The following is an 18,648-nucleotide window of genomic DNA, read 5'->3' as shown; positions in this document are numbered from 1 at the left end:
TAATATGATTCTTTTCATATAAAATTATAGGTGTATATGTATATTCATAGGAAAATATATGAAGCTGTTTGATGGTTATCTTTGGGTAGGGGAGTTTTTAGGTGATTTTTACTTTCTCATCTTCTATATTGTTTGAGGTTTTTGGAATAAGCATGTATTATATCTTTAATTAGAAAAAATAAGGTAATACAGGTTCATTGTAGGAAGTTCAGATAGTATGGAGATGTGTAAAGAGGAAAGTAGAAATCACCTGTACTTCTACTTTGATATCACAGATATAAATGATCTGGAGGTATATCCTTCCATACTTTTCCTTGAAAGTATACACATATACTTAGAAAAATAGAATATTTTTTTACTTGAGGTATTACTAATATTTTTCTAGATTAAAACGTACAGATTTAAATAACAGGTTCTAATATAGCTTTGTTTAATACTGTACTACATGAATATACACAGTTTATTTCCCTCATACTAAGAATTTAGTTTGCTTTTAGTTTCTGAACTTGCCTTTGTGATACTGACACCTGGATGACTAGATAAGTGCCTCAGCCTTGACATGTCCAAAATGGATCTCTTGATTTTTACCCTGCCTTGTGCCAAGTTTGTTCTGTCAGACTTTCATATTTGAATAAATAGCACTATTATTTCCCCAGTTGCTTAAGTCAAAGTCCAAGACTTATCCTGATTTCCCTCCTTCCTCACCCCTAAATCTAGTCTATAAGCAATTCTTATGAGTTCTAATCATAAAATATATACCAAAGTGATTCATTTTTTTCTTTCATCCATGAATTTGAGCATCCACTTTTTTTTTAAATGAATTATTATAATGATGATTGCCATATGATGATTTTATAATTCCATCCATTTGTTAACATTTATTGGCATTCTTCTGTAAGGAAGAGCTTTTTTGTCTTCATTTATTCACTGGTGTTCTTTCATGTGTTACTTTGTTGGTTACAATATGTCACAGTCACTGGGCATAGTTTAAATTATATTCCTGAAATTTGCTTCTCAAACTGACTTGTTTTCTTTTTAAATGGTTTTTTTTAGGTTTGTTTATTTGTTTTGAGAGAGAGTGAGGGCACAAGCATGTGCCTGTGTGAGTGGGGGAAGGAGAGAGAGAAAGAGAGAGTGAGAGAGAGCCCAACATGGGGCTCAAATTCACGAACTGTGACCTGAGCTGAAACCAAGAGTTAGATGCCTAACTGACTGAACCACCCAGGAGCCCCTGTTAGTATTTTAAAACCTTCTTATTTTTAAACCGTTTCAAAATATACAAAAGATGCAAAATTACCCATAGAATGCTTAAGTATCCTTCTCCCAAGTTTTTTTGAACCTTTAAGAGTTAGTTGCAGAGGTGATACCACCTTGCACTTCAGTTCTTCAATTTGTATTTACTAAATATCAATTTGTATTTGCTAAATACAGACATTGTCTTACATTCCCACAGTAAGCCACCAATCATGGCATTAGCATTGATACAGCATTACCATCTGATTCATAGATTCCATTTAGATTTTTCCAGTTGTCCCAATGATGTGCTTATTTGTTCATTTCCTTTATATGTAGCCAATCTCTTGACCCCTCTGGCTTGTTGGCTGATTTGGCCGCTGCCGGTGTGCTCCCTGGCTACTGATAGATTGCTCTCCTGCTGAGATGCCTTGTACAGGCCCCAGTTGCTATTGTCCTTTCTTTTCTCCCCAATCTGACTCTTTAGATGTGGGCCCTTGTCACTGCTTGACTGTGTGGTCATGTGACATTGCTGATTTCTTCAGAGACCTGAAGAAAACAATAATAATAAAGCTTTTAGACTTCAAATTTGTTGAAATTTTAGGCAGTGAGGGAATTTCTCAAAATTTTATTTTTCCTTTGTCGGTTACCATTGATCAAATGCCTTAATGGAAATAAAGAGATTGAATGTGGGGGTGGGTGCCTTGGTGGCTCAGTCGGTTAGTGCTGAGTTGGGCTCAGGACATGATCTCATGTTTGTGAGTTCGAGCCCCGTGTTGGGCTCTGTCCTGATAGCTCAGAGCCTGGAACCTGCTTCAGATTCTGTATCTTCCTCTCTCTTTACTCCTTCCCTGCTCTCGCTGTCTCTGTCTCAAAAATAGATAAACATTAAAAAAAAAAATAGATAAACATTTAAACAAATTTAAAAAGCAGATTGAATGGGAAACCATTTTGATTTTTTCTATAACATAATTTTGGTGTCTGTGGTCAAGCAAATAAAAAAAAATTGACAGTAATTCATAGTACGTACGTTGACCGTTGAGCAGCATGGGTTTGAACTGTGCAGATCCACTTATACACAGATTTTCTAAAATTTTTTACAGTACTGTAAATGTAATTTCTCTTCCTTATGATTTTTTTTTAAATGTTTATTTACCTTGAGAGAGAGAGCATGTGAGCGTACATACACATGAGCAGGGGAAGGGCAGAGAGGGAGACATAGAATCCCAAGCTGGCTCCATACTGTCAGCACAGAGCCTGATGTGGGGCTCAATCTCACCAACTGTAAGATCATGACCTGAGCTGAAATCAAGAGTTAGATGCTTAACTGATTGAGCCGCCCAGGTGCCACCCCTGCCTTTTTTTTCTTTTAAGTTTCTTAATGATAATGAGGTTGAGACACAATAAAAACATCTATTCTGCTTTACAGTCATTTTCTTTCATTTTCTTCAGTAAGAAGCTCCTAAAGTATTAAAAGATTCTTAAAAAATTTTTTTTAACATTTATCTATCTTTGAGAACAGAGTGAGACACAATATGAGTGGGGGAGGGGCAGAGAGAGAAGGGGGACACAGAATCCAAAGCAGGCTCCAGGCTCTGAGCTGTCGGCACAGAGCCTGATGTGGGGCTCGAACTCACGGACCGGACTGCGAGATCATAACTTCAGCTGAAGTTGGACGGTTAAGTGACTGAGCCACCCAGGTGCCCCTAAAAGATTACTTTAAAAAAATGTTTTTTTATTCATTACTGAGAGTCTTCTAAACATTGTTTTAGAAGGGAAAGGATTACTCCCTGTAAAATATTTTATAAATCGATTTGGTTAATAACAATTTCTTAGTACTATTTTATGATAAAATCATCATTTGTTTTTTAGCAAAATTCCTGCCTTTCTAAATGTAGTGGATATTGCTGGCCTTGTGAAAGGAGCTCATAATGGGCAAGGCCTGGGAAATGCTTTTTTATCTCATATCAGTGCCTGTGATGGAATCTTTCATCTAACACGTAAGTACAGTTGTTTAATTATTTCATTTCATTATAATCAGTGTTTTCTTTCCATTATTGCTCAAATAAAATTAGAAATGACTGATTAATAGAAGATTTGCTTTGCTTCACAAGATGAATCATGGATTGGTCTGCTAATTGTGACTTTAATGTTATTTACTATCATTTCCATGTAAGAAGGCTTATTCCATAGCAAGTATATGCTGTATTGATACTTGAATTTCATCCCTTATTCTGGATTAGATCCACTGGGAAGTGTTTCTCAGTGGAGGTAATTTTGTTGATTATAAAGAAATTTTGGCATTTTCTTATGTGGAACTTTTCTACATTCTTGGTTTCCTATGTGCAGAGAGGGCAGAATTGACATAGGAGGGGATTCCATTATTTCAGAGGTTATTTATTAGAGATGATGGGGTTAAGGAGAAACTATAGATCAGCTATTCCTCAGTGGGGGGGTTGGTATAGTGCAAAGAGAAAAACCTGTTAGAACTAGGTGTTAATTTATGTTTTTTTGATTATAAAAGTGAGCCTAGAATATAGTAATTCTCTGACAGAGGTCTAGGTTGGGTTTTGGTTAAGGTTCAGGTCAAGATTGCACTGCAGAGTCTTGTAATGCTCTGGTGTTGTAATGAACAAATCAGTGCAAATGAAGGAAACTCAGGTTAAAGGTACAGGCCAATTGTGGTCTGATTTAGTGCTTTTGTTTGTTTCTGGTCCAAGACTAGATAACTATAGCAATTATAAATGAGCATTTAGGAAATTTGATAGCCATTTGACTGAGAAATTTGTTATTTGAGTCTAATAAATTATGCTAGTGTTTTTGTATGTTTTTAAACAAATTCATTTGCCTAGTAATTCATTTTTATTGTATTTTACAAAAGTCCACCACAGATAGTTGGAGAAGCACTGATTTAATTGGGTGGAGGTATGTAGACCCCTTCTGGAAGGGTTTGAGGTGAAGAATAGGGTTATCATTGGGTTGCTGGGGAGCTGGGAGGGAAGGTGGGGTGGAATTGAATAAGGTAGAGTAGTGTTACTTAAAGCCTTACATTGGCGAGGGACTTTATTTTCCTGACACTTTGACTTTTTACTGGTTCTGGTGACTGATGTGAGGGTTTCGAAGAGAATTGGAATCAAGTGTGACTCCTGGGTTTTTGGACTGGGCCAGTTGAATGAATCTTGATGACATTCACTGAGATGTTGACTGTAGAAGGACCAGCAAGTCTTGGGAGTGAGTTGATGAGGTCAGTTTGGGACAGATGTTTTGAATTTTTGAACCTAGGACCTCCAGATAGAAGATGTCTTTAAGGAAGCAGGATTGATCAGGCAGGTGTGACAGGAAGATGGGGGCAAGAGAACTGAAGTTTTGGGTATGAGAGGGACTGAACTGATGGGTGGAATAGAGCTTAACATGGGGTAGGAGGGAACATAGGAGAGGACTGAAAAATGGAAGAGTCATGGATCTGATTACCTGAGGAGGTTCAAGAATAGATATGCTGAGTATAATGGAGTGTGTGCTTAGAAAGGGATATTTAGAGGTGTCTGGGTGGCTCAGTGGGTTAAGCATTTAACTTCAGCTCAGGTCTTGATCTTGCGGTTTGTGAGTTCGAGCCTCGTGTTGGGCTCTGCTGACAGCTTGGAACCTGGAGCCTGCTTAGGATTCTATGTCTCCCTCTCTCTGCCCCTACCCCACCCAAACTCTGTTTCTCTCTACTAAAAATAAATCAACATTAAAAAGAAGAAAAGAAAGGGATATTTGACTTAAAATAAATGACTTAACGGTAAAAAAATCAAGAGATGGACGCTTAACTGACCAAGCCACCCAGGTACCCTTGGGCAAAACATTTTTAAAAAGTTTCATTTGTAAAGTTCAGGAGTATGTGTATTCTAGTTTTTAAGTTACCGTATAGTAAAATTGACTTATCTTGGCATAGACCTGTGCTGAGTTTCATCACATGTATAGATTTGTGTAACCACTGTCGCACAGGGGGCAGAACACTTCACCTCAAAAAGCCTCTTAGGCTCTCCCTTTATAATCACACACTTGTCACCTTGAAACCTGACAGCTGTTGATCAGCTCTTCATCACTTGAGTTTTGTCTTTTTGTGAATGTTATATCAGTGAAAGAATAGGAATGGGCAGTGTTTTATTTCATTTTGGAAAGAAGTTTACAGATGAAAGCTAATGGTATTATTAACATATCCTCTGGGCCCATCTATCAGACATGTTTCTGGAACCTACGAGGGGCTGAAGTTATTCCAGGGTGGTTGGTTTTCAGTATTTTTTGTTCTTTTTCAGTTTTCTTTGATCTCATTCTTCCTGTTTATGGATCTTTTAAATGTTTTTAAATAACACAGTGTTTCTTTCATTCTTGGTGTTTTGGGAAATACTACTCTCTTTTCTTTCAAAGTCTGCTTTTTAAAAATTCTTAAAAAAAATTTTTTTAAATGTTTTATTTGTTTCTGAGAGAGAGAGGCAGCGTGAACAGGGGAGGGTCAGTGAGAGAGAGGGAGACGCAGAATCTGAAGCAGGCTCAGGCTCTGAGCTAGCTGTCAGCACAGAGCCCCGCGTCGGGCTCTGTGCTGACAGCTAGCTCAGAGCCTGAGCCTGCTTCAGATTCTGCGTCTCCCTCTCTCTCACTGACCCTCCCCTGCTCACGCTGTCTCTCTCTCTCCTAGAAATAAATTAAAAAAATAAATAAATAAAATAAAAATTCTTAACAAAATTTTTAAAATTTCAAAATTTAAGTCTTGAACTAATGGGCACAACTGCTTGTCTGTAAAATATAAAGTGCCTGGAAATATAGAATGTTGTGAAAATGGTAAGAATACTGTATTTATCAGACTTTTCTACCCAAGAGCTCTCATGGCAAAGAATGAGGAACTTGGGGGCCTTTGGTACACAATGCAGCTCCAGACACTTGACTTCAGGGAGAAGTTTTTAGCATCTCATGGTTTATTTGCCTCAGCACCTCCAGCAGCATGCAGGATTGTACGTTATGATATAAACACCCTAAAACTACCAAAAGACCTCTCTGGCCAAACAAGTAGGTCCAGTTTATGATAATAATGAATATCTGTATAGCACTTTGTTTCTTTAGTGCTTTTAAAATTGTGAGGTCTTGATCATCAAACAACCCAGTGAGATGTGTATTCCTTATGGTCATCCTCATTTTCAAGTGAGAAAACCAAAGCTTAGAGAGGTAAAATGATTTGCTCAAGTCACGTAACTGAAGGGTGTCCCTGTGACTAAACCAACTTTTTATGGCATCGGTCCTTCCTCCCACACTCTTTCTGTCATAACCATAGCATTAACTCTAACTCTATGTTGTCAAATCTCTGGAAGAAATAGATGTTTGAGGGAAAACTTTGACAGTGTATGGAATGGAAAAGGTACCTCATTTTCTGAGAATTAAATGTAGCTTTTATTTTTTGTGTATGTGTGTGTGTGTGTGTGTATGTGTATGTATATATATATATATTTAATTCTTATTTTAATTCCAGTGTGTTTTTCATACAGTGTTATGTTAGTTTCAGATGTACAATACAGTGATTCAGCAATTCCATACATCACCCAGTGCTCATCAGAAGTATCCCCTTAATCCCCTTTACCTATTTCACCCATCCCCCCACTTCCCTCTGGTAACCCATCAGTTCTTTATCGTTAAGAATCTGTTTCTTGTGGGGTGCCTGGGTGGCTCAGTCAATTGAGCGTCCGACTTTGGGTCAGGTCATGATCTCACGGTTCGTGGGTTCAAGCCCCGTGTCGGGCTCTTTGCTGACAGCTAGCTCAGAGCCTGGAGCCTACTTCAGATTCTGTGTCTCCTTCTCTCTCTGACCCTCCCCTGCTCACGCTGTCTCTCTCAGAAATAAATAAAACATTTAAAAAAATTAAAAAAAAGAATCTGTTTCTTCCTTTGTCTCTTCTGTTTTTCCTTTTTAAATTTATTCTTAAATTCCACATATGAGTGAAATCATATGGTATTTATTTGTTTTACTCTGACTGACTTAATTTCACTTAGTTTTATGCTCTTTAGCTCTGTGTTGTTGCAAAAGGCAAGATTTCGTTCTTTTTTATGGTTGAGTAATATTCCATTGTAAAGGTAGCTTTTACTCTTGAAGCCTATGCCAGAGCTTCATGGAGTAGCAGTTGGGGGATATGGGTTAAATTATAATGTGTGCATGTTTTTGTAAGTATGTGTCTAGGTAGAGTATTTTGTTTCCAGCCATTTGTGTTGCTGAAAATAGGGTTTGATGATTCTATCAAGTAGAAAGTCAGTAAAGGGTTTTGATGGATTCACTGCTAGTAGATTTCTGGTCTCTGTCTAGCACCTGGAATGTACCTTTCTCAATTTGCTTTCTGTATATTCATTAAACAAGATAGGGGATCTTTAAAAACTTCTATTAATACTTAAAAATAGTGGAATATAAAATCATCTGTCAGCTCTGTTGATAGGGGAAAATACATGTACTGTTGTTTGTTAAATGTAATATATATTCTGCTTGGGTTAAGTTTATGATTGAGTACGCTCATAATGTAAAAGAAAGCTCTTGAAAAGCATTATTAATACATGCTGACTAAAGCAAAACCTTTTTAAATAGAGTTTTTAATAGGATTAAAGGTAACTTGAAGATTTAATTTTCCCTGAAAACATGAGTTGGAGGAGGAAGGGGTAAATGTGAGATAAGAATAAGGTTTTTATAAATTTAATGCGTAAATTATCAGCTGAGGGAACCAAAACAGAATACATTAGGATGACACATTAAGTAATTTTTTAAATAAGTGACTTTTTAACAAGTGAGACAAATCATTTAGAGGATTCTATTTATTTATTTATTTTTAATAATTTTTTCAGTTTATTTATTTATTTTGAGAGAGAACAAGCAGGGTAGAGGGAAAGAGAGCATCCTAACTAAGCAGGCTCTGCACTATAGGTGAGGGGCTTAAGCTCACTGAATCATGAGATCATGACCCGAATCCGGGAGTCAGATGCTTAACTAACTGAGCCACCCACCCCTAGAGGACTTTCAAGTAAACTTTAAGAGAAAATAGCTATTGCAAAAATTTGTAAAGTATTTTAGGCAAATTTTAACGAGATTACTTTTGAAAGCCCTTTTGTCTTTTCAGTTACTTCTTCACTGCCAAGGTAGTTGAATATGTATATCTAAGACATACTATCCATTTAGAATGTTTTGTTGCAGGTAGGAAGAAACAAGGACACTAGGTCTAGTTTTAAAAGTCCTGTGAATGAGAGTGATGGGTTGTATGTGGGGGCAGGAGAGCATGGTTTGGTAGGCTGTTACTTGTGCTACTGTCAGTCCTCTCTTAATACAGGTTTACATAGAAGTAGAGTTGGGAAGAGCTTGAAGTTCATAATTGTAGTTAGCAGAGTTGTGATTCTAAGATACCTAATGTTGGGGTGCCTGGGTGGCTCAGTTGGTTAAGCGTCCGACTTTGGCTCAGGTCATGATCTCATGGTTCGTGGGTTCGAGCCCCACGTCGGGCTCTGTGCTGACAGCCAGCTCAGAGCCTGGAGCCTGCTTCTGATTCTGTGTCTCCCTCTCTCTCTGACCCTCCCCTGCTCACGCTCTCTCTCTCTTTCAGAAAAAAGTAAAACATTAAAAAAAAAAAAAGATAATGTTCATCTTATGCCTGAAAATAAGGTGCTGTTTATTGTGCTGGAAGTTCCAGAATGTTAGATATATGTTAAGTGTAACTCAAAGAAACATTCATACATATTTTTAGGTTTCATACCTCTTTGTATGGCCTGTCTCTTCAAGCTATTAAACAAAACAAACTAATAGTTGACTTTGAAGGATTTCTTTTTTTTTTTTTTTAATTCTCTGTGCTTGTGTTGCTTGAGTGAACCTTCAATACTGACACAAAAAATGCCACAAAAATTGTATTTCAGTTGAAATTAATCTGTTTTGGCTTCCTTGCAATCTTTTTAATGTAATTTAGTTATTTTTATAAGTAGCTATTTATGACATCATAGAGGATCAACTTTAGATGAGAAATAAATATCAGAGGTAAATTATCTTTCAACACAGAGACCTTACCTCATATGTTCTTATGTATTTTATATATAATATACTTCCATGAAAGGATAAAGGATTATAATTGAAATTAGGGGGAAAAGAGTATTATCTCTGAGGTTTTGTTGTGGATCAGTTTGAGAAATGCTAACTAAAACTAAGGTCTAGGCACTTTTATTTTAACAAAGATACAGTATCCTAAACCCAGTACAAACATGAACTCATTTATTCCTATTAATACCTCTAGAAGAATAGATACTATTAATTATCTTCTTATTGTAAATGAGGAATCCAAAGAGTAGAGGAGTTACAGTACTTGCCGGAGATTAATTACATTGCTAGTAATACTAGTAATAGGTAGAAGCAGATTTTAAACTTAGTTCTGGTTACAAAGTCCTTGCTCTGTGTTCGTTTAGTCCATTAAACTATTCTGATAATTATCAATGCAAATAAAGAAGTCTTTTTTTTTAAATCACAAAAATTTTTGTTAGTCTGTGAGCTCTTGAAACTTTTTGTCTATGGACCCACTTTGAAAGTGGTCTAAATTCCAGGGAAGTTGCCTTGAAGTTTATCAGTTCTAGGTCAAGCAGTTTGAAATGTACTCATATTACATAATAAAAAGCAATGGAAAATTATTTGCTTTGTAAATTCCGAAAGGGAAAGGATGACTTTTTTAAAGAGAAAAACATTATGTGATTAAGGATTTTAGTAACAAAGATGACAAAAACATGTTGAAAAGAGAATGCATTCAGGTTTACTCTCACACATTCTTTCTTCTGGTATTTTCATTTTTTTTATTTATGAGGGAATAAATAGACAAGTGATCAGTATCCAAGATGCTGGCAATATCTGTAGCAGCTTTCATTTATCTTTTAGATGGTAACTTCTTTTTTGTATGTTGTATGAAGCTAACATGTAATAATCGACAATGTGACTTAATGTGATGTGTACTTTGTTCATAGCAGTCCTGTATGGGAGGGAATATGTCTGTTTTAAAGATGAGAAAACCGAGGAGGCTTAAAGAGACTAGGAAATTAGGCCATAATTTATGAAACTGATGAGCCACCAGAGCTATGATTTGAATTCAGGTCTGCCTGAAATGATGAGGCTGGCAGCACTTAAAAATCTATAAGCAGTAGGATAGTTATTTATCTGAAATATATATTCTTTTCTTTGGTCTGAGTGTCAAACTGAATGTTGGTGATGTTTTAAGTAATTATTCTCCTACCTAATTGTCCCCCACATCCCGCAAGTATCTTGAAGGTTTGAAATTATGCAGAAATTTTTTCTTGCACTCACTGTATCTATCTCCTAGCTCTACCTACCGTGCACCTTCCTTTCTTCCTCCTTCTCTCCTTCCCTTTCTTCTTTCCTTCCTTGTTTCTTTCTTTGTTATTGAAGTATAGTTGACAAGTTGTAATATTCTTTAGCTGACTGCTTTTGAGTTTTTTGAGCCACAGAGAACATATTCTAATGGTTTATATGATTTTTTATTTTATTATTACTTAAAATTTTTTTTAATGCTTATTTATTTTTTGAGAGAGAGAGACAGAGTGCGAGCAGGGGAGGGGAAGAGAGAGAGGGAAACACAGAAGCTGAAGCAGGCTTCAGGCTCTGAGCTGTCAGCACAGAGCCCGACACGAGGCTCAAACCCACCAACCGGGGATATCATGTCTTGAGCCAAAGTCGGACGTTTAACCTACTGAGTCACCCAGGCGTCCCTGGGTTATATGATATTTTAAAAGTGAAAAAGAATTCTCCATATTTTTCGCATAATTGCCACTCATTTTGGGTAAACAACTCTGAATAGCTATGGTTATGCCCATTGCTAATTATGTAATAGTAACTGTAGATCAGAAATTCTTTATGAATTGTCTGTGAATATATTTTTAACTTTTATTTTCTTTTTACTGACCTTACCATTGAGAAAGAAAAATAACAGTTTCTGGTGTCTGAAAAAAAACCTGGAAATTAACATTCTAAAAGTTCTTTAATGGATTAACTACTTTTGAAAATAAAATAGATATCCATTATACTTAGTACATACCACTTTTATGGGAGATTTTGTTGTGAACATCTATTATAAAAAGCTAAACATAATTTTTTAAATTTGTTGACGCTCATTACCACATTTCATTAATAGGCTGGTTATTTATATAAGCTGAAGGAGCTTTTTAATTTTTTTATTTTTAAAAATTAATTAATTAAAATAAAGCTCTATGCCGAACGTGGTGCTTGACCTCAGGACCCTAAGATCAGTAGTTGCATGCTTTACCAACTGAGCCAGCCAGGTGTCCCTGAAAGCACTTTTTACAATTTGGAACAAAACCCTAGTCTTCAGTTACTTTGGGGTAGAAATGCAAGTGTTTGATGTTTAGGATGTGCTCTTCAGAATGGTACCTTAAAAATTAGTTACTGGTTAAGTAATAGTAAAGATAATAATGACAAGGAAAAAATCAGCATCATGTTAGCATAATGGAATTATTTTATTTTTTTGCATTTTAGTCTAGTGCTTAAAGGGGAAAGAGTGTGCATTTTGGAATCACAAAACTGAATGTGAATATCAGTCCCCATTTTCTAGCTATATTCAGTTGTGAAAAAGTGATACTAAGTCTTTGAAATTCATTTTTCTCATGTAAAATGGGGGTTGTAATACTACACTTAAATTATTTGATGTTTAAGAGATCATTCTTATATGTCAAAACATAGACTTATTTTTAATGTTGCTACCTTGATGTGGTTTTTTTTTGATGAATATAGATTTTTAATTTCAGCATTTTTTTCATTAAAAATTTTTTATTAAGATAACATGTATAAAATAAAATTTACAATTATAACCGTCTTTAAATGTTCAGGTCAGTGGCGTATAGTACATTCACATATTGTGCAACCATTATTACCATCTATTCCCACAACTCTCTCCATCATCCCAAACTGCAACTCCATACCCATTAAATAATGACTTCCAATTCCTTCCTCACCCAGTCCCTGGCGGCCACCTTTCTACTTTTCTCTGAATTTGACTACTCTAGGTATCTCATATAAAGTAGAATCATACAATATTTGTCTTTTTGTGACTGGCTGATTTCATGCTTCATTGTTTTCTAACTGCTATGTCATTATCCATAATATGGAAGTACCAGAGTTTATTGAAGTAGTTCCTGTTTTGGGCATTGTTTTTATTTCCCCAGCTTCATTGACATATAATTGACATACAACATTGTGTGAGTTTACGGTGTACAGTATGATGATTTGATACACTTACTTATTTATGTGAAATGATTACCACAGTAAGGTTAGTTAACACATCCATCACCTCACTGATTAACTTTTTGGTGTGGTGAGAATATTTAAGATCTACTCTTTTAGTAACTTCCGTAGTATACCACTGTTAACTATAGTTACCATGCTGTACATTAGATCTGTAGACCTTACTCATAACTGAAAGTTTGTACCCTTGACCAGCACCTCCCCATTTCCCCCACCCCAGTCTCTTGGACACACAGGTGTACTCTGTTTGTATGAGTTCAGCATTTTTAAATTCCACAGATAAGCAAGGTTATACAATATTTTTCTTTCTTTGCATGACTTACATTGCACTTAGCACAATATATGGACATTTGTCATTTCTGATTTTTTTACTGGCAGAGAATGTTACTAATGGACGTTATTGTATGGCTTCTTTTTGGTGCATGTCTGGGGTACTTCTCTAAGAGATATTTCTAGAAGTGGAATTACTAGGCCAAAGGGCATATACATTTAGAATTCTATCAGATATACCCAAATTCTCCCCCTTCATCCCATGCTTTAAAATTTTTAGTTTTTGAATAATTTTAGATAGGTCTCAGATTGGAATAGGTAAACTATTTAAATGCTTCAAAAAGAAAATTGATACAACATTGGGTATACATTGAGGAATCTTATACCTACCCACACTTGGTAAAAGGAGAAAGATTATTTGATCTGAAGAGAAACCAGAGTATCCTACCCACACTTGGATTCCTCTGTTTTGCCTTCATAAATAATGACATTTATTAATTTCTTGTGTTATTTATTAGAGCAAGGATTGGGAACATTTTTATTTAGTGGCCCAAATAGATATTTTACTCTATTGGATGTTTCTCTCCCTCCCTCTCTCTCTCTCTCCCTCTCTCTCTCTCTCTCTCTTCCTGTTTGTAGTGCTTTAAAAATATAAAAATTGTTCTTAGCTCTGGGGTCAGACAAAACTAGGACATAGCTTTAATTTGCTGATCTTTGTTCTAGAGTTGTTTACGCAGTACAGGTACTTGAGAATATATTATATGTGTCATCTTTGAAATATTTTGAAATATAGTTTTTATCAATCTTTTCCTTTGATTTATACTTAGAAAATTCTTATCTTATGATCAGGTAAATATTCACAACTGTTTTCTTCTAGTTTCTTTTTCTTTTTTTGAGATCTGGATGCGTTTGTGCACATGTATACATTTGTGTAAGCATCATGTAGTTCAAGGTATAGAACATTTGTGTCACTCTTCTCAGATAGTTCCCCACTTAGTATAATCACTGTTCTCACTTTAATCGTCATTGATTATGTTTGGATTTTCTTGACCTTCATATAAATGTAATCATATATTCTATATTCTTTTGTGCCTTCCTCCTTTCTTTCAGTGTAATGCCTGTGAGATTCAGCCGTGTTGAATATTGACATTGACCATTTGTAATTTGTTAAGTCAGAAATTTGAATTTTATTCACTTTAGAGCTGACGTACAGGATTATAGCACTTAGTAAACAGAGCTGATGCTTTGGCAACTGCTTATCAACACGCTGTGGGTGAATTTGAGAGGGAAGAAGTTTGGGGCGAAAAGAACAACCAGAGGTTTTCGTGGAGGAAGTAGTGGGGGCTAGATTTCAGAGAACTGTCAGTTGAAGAGAAAAGCAAATATGAGAGGCTTTATGAAGAAGGGATAGAACTTAATGATAAGCTTTTCTTAAATCTCCTATAAACAGACTTCTCAAATAAGACTGCCAAAGATTCAATATAGAATAGGAAAAACAGCAGCCATCTTTTGATAAACAAATTCTTTTAAAATTCATACATGCGGTAACTTCTTATAACAGGGGTTTTATTTAGAAAAATGATTAATTTTTTTCACTACAGTTTAGTGAGTCAACGTGATTTGTTTTTTTTACCAATTTTTAAAAGCAATGTAACTTCCTACTGTTAGGTGTTTAAAGCTTTGAACATGACGAGGCTATTGATTTCACTGAATCCTTAGCTTTTCTAAGCTGGCATTAGAAGTTTTTTTTTTTTAATGTTTTATTTATTTCTGAGAGAGAGAGAGAGAGAATGATCAGGGGAGGGTCAGAGAGAGAGGGAGATACAGAATCTGAAACAGGCTCCAGGCTATGAGCCAGCTGTCAGCACAGAGCCTGACGCAGGGCTTGAACCCACGAACTGTGAGATCATGACCTGAGCCGAAGTCGGACGCTTAACCTTAACTGACTGAGCCACCCAGGCACCCCTGGCATTAGAAGTTTTGAAGTGATATTTCAACAAGAAGCTAAGGCATTTGTGTGTTATCTGAAGGACAGCTCCTTTGGCAGTATCATTGCACCTACTGTTAAGCTATTTATAGATAAAACTCATTCAAGTTTCTCAACAGGTACTTAGAGATACGACTCTGTAGGGTAGAAACAAGAGTTCTGCTGAGCTGTGGGACAGTTTTGTTCCCAATTTAGAAACATAATGGAATTTCTGATTTATAGAAATGTTAATTATAAAGTATGTAATCATCTATAGCTATAGAAAAGAAAACTTCAAATACATTTGATTATGTTCAGCTCAATTGGTATGTGTGTGCCTGCGTGTGTATGTGTGATACTTGTGGTAATGGTGGAAATGAGTTCTAGGCTCCAGTTGCCTGTTTTCTTTTTTTTTTTTTTAATGTTTTATTTATTTCTAGGAGAGAGAGAGAGAGAGAGAGCGTGAGCAGGGGAGGGTCAGAGAGAGAGGGAGTCACAGACTGAAACAGGCTCCAGGCTCTGAGCTGGCAGTCAGCACAGAGCCCGACGCGGGGCTCGAACCCACGAACCGCGAGATCATGACCTAAGTGAAAGTCGGATGCTTAACCGACTAAGCCACCCAGGCGCCCCATGCCTGTTCAAGTTTTCTACCTGTGTATTTGTTTGAATTCTTTGTGAACTTCAGTTCTATTTATTATTTTCTTCTGCTGACTTCTGAAAGGAATTTTAACTAAAGAATGAGAATTAAAGGGAATGGGGTGGTTGGATGGTGAAAAGCCTAGGTCCATGGTAACACATAAGTGTTGCCAAATAAAACATTGAAATTGAGAATAAATCTTACTGCTGAGCATCATGGCAGCTGAGGCAAAGAGAAAAAAATTATAGCTTGTCTAATTTCATATGTATCTGGTATATATCAGAAGAGATACCCTTTCCTAGCTCTAAATTGACTTTTATTGTACCTTTGTAAAAGAGACCCAAGGCACAGCCGATGTGCAGTGTTTTCCCTTAGTTTGCATAAAAGGCAGTAATTTGGAAGCAGTCTTCTACCCTCTTTATAACTCTTAATAGAAACAAAAGCCATAGAGTTAGATTATTTTTTTTCCTGGAAGTATTTAGCTTTTCTGGAGTATTTACTTATACTGTTATACAGTAGTACAGTTTCATAACTACAGTTCATACAAGGGATAAAATGTAGGAAATCTGTATGGTGGTATTAGCATCTTTTAAAGCTATCTCTTCAAAGTATGAACAGGCGTGGGCAGTTGTGACATAGCAAGCAGGTGAAAATGTCATTAACCTGTGTCTGCATTGTTGGCATTTTATTATAATTTCCAGGAGATGGGAAATGATTATTAAGCACCTGGTATATGTTAGGTACTATGGTAGGTTATATCTAATTTGTTCTATTTAGTTTTAACAGTTCTGCAGGATTGGTGTTATCCCAGTTTTATAGATGAACATATTGATAGTGAAAGGTTAAGTCATTTTTCTAAGGTACATAGCTAGCAAATTAGACATCTTTATTCTCTAAAATGCTTTTTCTTTCCAGTCTTTCACCACACCACACAGCTTTCGTATATTTTTAGATCTGAATGTTTAGAATCTGTATATTAAACATGTTTAAGATCTATGTATTTGTGTGTGTGTGAGAGAAAAAATTCAAATGGTTAGTGTACATTGTTTTTCAGAGTACCTGCTCGGCACAATAAATATATAGTGCCTGAAGAGACAGGTGCCATATAGTGATTTTTAAAAGAATTAGTTTTAGTTTCTGTTCTTTTGTTGCTGTCAAATATTTATTGAGCACTTACTTTGTGTCAGGCTGTGTGCTAAGTGCTTTATGCGAGTAATGTCATTTAATTCTTAAAACAAGTCGGAAGTGGGTATAGAGATGTTAGAAAATTTGTCCAATGTTACACAGCTGGTCGCAGAGATAGTTGAGAGTTGTAGTCAGTAAGGCAAGTCTGACTCTAAAATTTGCATTGTATCAGTGTTGACCAGTAGAAATATAATGTTAGCCATAAATATACCTACATCTGTAATTTAACATTTTGTAATAGTCACATTAAAAAAAGTAAAAAAAAAAAAAGGTGAAGTTAATTTTAATAATATTGACATGCAGTCAGTATGACAAGTTATTGATATGTTTGGTGTCTTTGAAATCTGGTGTGTAATTTTTTTTTAATGTTTTATTTATTTCTGAGAGAGAGAGAGAGAAGGAGCAGGGAGGGTCAGAGAGAGAGGCAGAGACAGAATCTGAGACAGGCTCCAGGCTCTGAGCTAGCTGTCAGCACAGAGCCTGATGTAGGACTTGAACCCACGAACTGTGAGATCATGACCTGAGCCGAAGTCGGACGTTTAACCGACTGAGCCACCCAGGCACCCTGGTGTGTAATTTGTACTTAGAGCACATCTCCATTTGGACTAACCACATTTCAAGTATTTAATAGCCACGTGGGCTAGTGTCTGCAGTAGTGGACAGCTCAAACTCTACAATAATATACTCCTAGGAATTAGAAGAAGATACATTAAATTATTGATCGATTTTTGAAGAATAGAATTGGTGAGGGAGAGATGGGTGACTTTCCTTTTTTACTTTAGACCCTTGGGTTTTTGTTTTAAATGGACATTATTCTGATTTTTAAAACTGAGCAATTTTCTAATTTAAATACCAATGTAAGGCATTCACAAATGATTCAAATAAAATTCTCTAGAATTTTGTATTAAAACAATAAGAAGATGGCTTTGGCCTAGAATTCAGGAGTTGTCAGAGATCAATTTCTATCTCTGTAAAATGTTTGATTTTTAAGCTGTTCTAATTAGGATGGTTTTGCCAGCATGATTTAGCTAAGGAAATTACTTTCAGATAACTAAATTAATAGATTTTGTTAAAGAAGTTATTTCCTTGATTATTCTCATAGTATTTTGTTTATGTTATTTATGTAGTTTATGTGGTCGCTTCTGCAATAAAGTGTTACTTGCATTTCTAAGAAACTTTAATGGAGCAAACGTAGAATGTAGCATACTAAACATGTGCATGCGTGTGTAAGTAAGTATGTGTGAGAGTCTGTCTGTCCCTCTGTGGTGCTGAGGGGAGAAAGGAAGGCTGTGGGGAAAGGCAAGACTGTCCTACAACTCTCTGTTCTAATAACAGATTTATAATTTGTTAGTATAATTTGTTATTATAATTATAAGAAATTAATTATATTAATAATTGATTATATTAGTAATTATATTAATTAATAAGAAATTAATATAATTAATATAAATTAACTTCACCCTTTTAAACTTTTAAATTATAATTATAAGAAATTATAATTAAAAATGTAAAAAAATGGTGAAGTTAATTTTAATAATATTGACATGCAGTCAATATGACAAGTTATTGATATGTTTGGTGTCTTTGAAATCTGGTGTGTAATTTTTTTTAATGTTTTACTATACTATCTTATAATTAATTTCTTACTAATTTCTTTGCATGCAATGATTTCTTCTCCAATTTACATATATTTGGTGAGAGGATATTGTCCAGCTTCCTCTTTCCACCTTGGGAATCTCAGGGAGCCTTATCTTTATATTTATAGCCTTTGCCAGGTAGAGCCAGTAATTGGCCATTTAACGTAAACTGGGTTTGAAAGAGGAAAAGATTGCGGGAACTCATTTAGAATTCAGTATTTCACTTCATCTTGCTTTTTCCCCCCAAGAACAAGAATGATGATAGGGAAAGAAATACAGCCCTTTAAATAGATTCTTAGCAATGTTACTATCTTTATATTAGTTTTTTTTTAATATTTTTATTTATTTCTAGGAGAGAGAGAGAGACAGCGTGAGCAGGGGAGAGTCAGTGAGAGAGGGAGATACAGACTCTGAA

General features: G+C 35.6%; 1 protein-coding gene across 2 annotated transcripts in view; it reads left to right on the top strand.

Moving 5' to 3' along the window:
* OLA1 (Obg like ATPase 1) overlaps window positions 1-18,648 on the top strand; it is a 163,691-nt gene that overhangs the window by 13,198 nt on the left and 131,845 nt on the right. For both annotated transcript variants that reach the window (XM_077751196.1, XM_077751197.1), the window contains exon 4: window positions 3,106-3,233. In XM_077751196.1, coding sequence (XP_077607322.1) covers window positions 3,106-3,233 — 128 coding nt within the window. The remainder of the gene's footprint in view (window positions 1-3,105; window positions 3,234-18,648) is intronic.

This window comes from Crocuta crocuta, unplaced genomic scaffold, assembly GCF_008692635.1.
Source record: "Crocuta crocuta isolate KB4526 unplaced genomic scaffold, BGI_CrCroc_1.0 scaffold219, whole genome shotgun sequence".
In the NCBI taxonomy this organism is placed as follows: Eukaryota; Metazoa; Chordata; class Mammalia; order Carnivora; family Hyaenidae; genus Crocuta; species Crocuta crocuta.
Note: the sequence above shows the minus strand (reverse complement) of the source record. Positions and strands in the feature narration are given on the sequence as shown.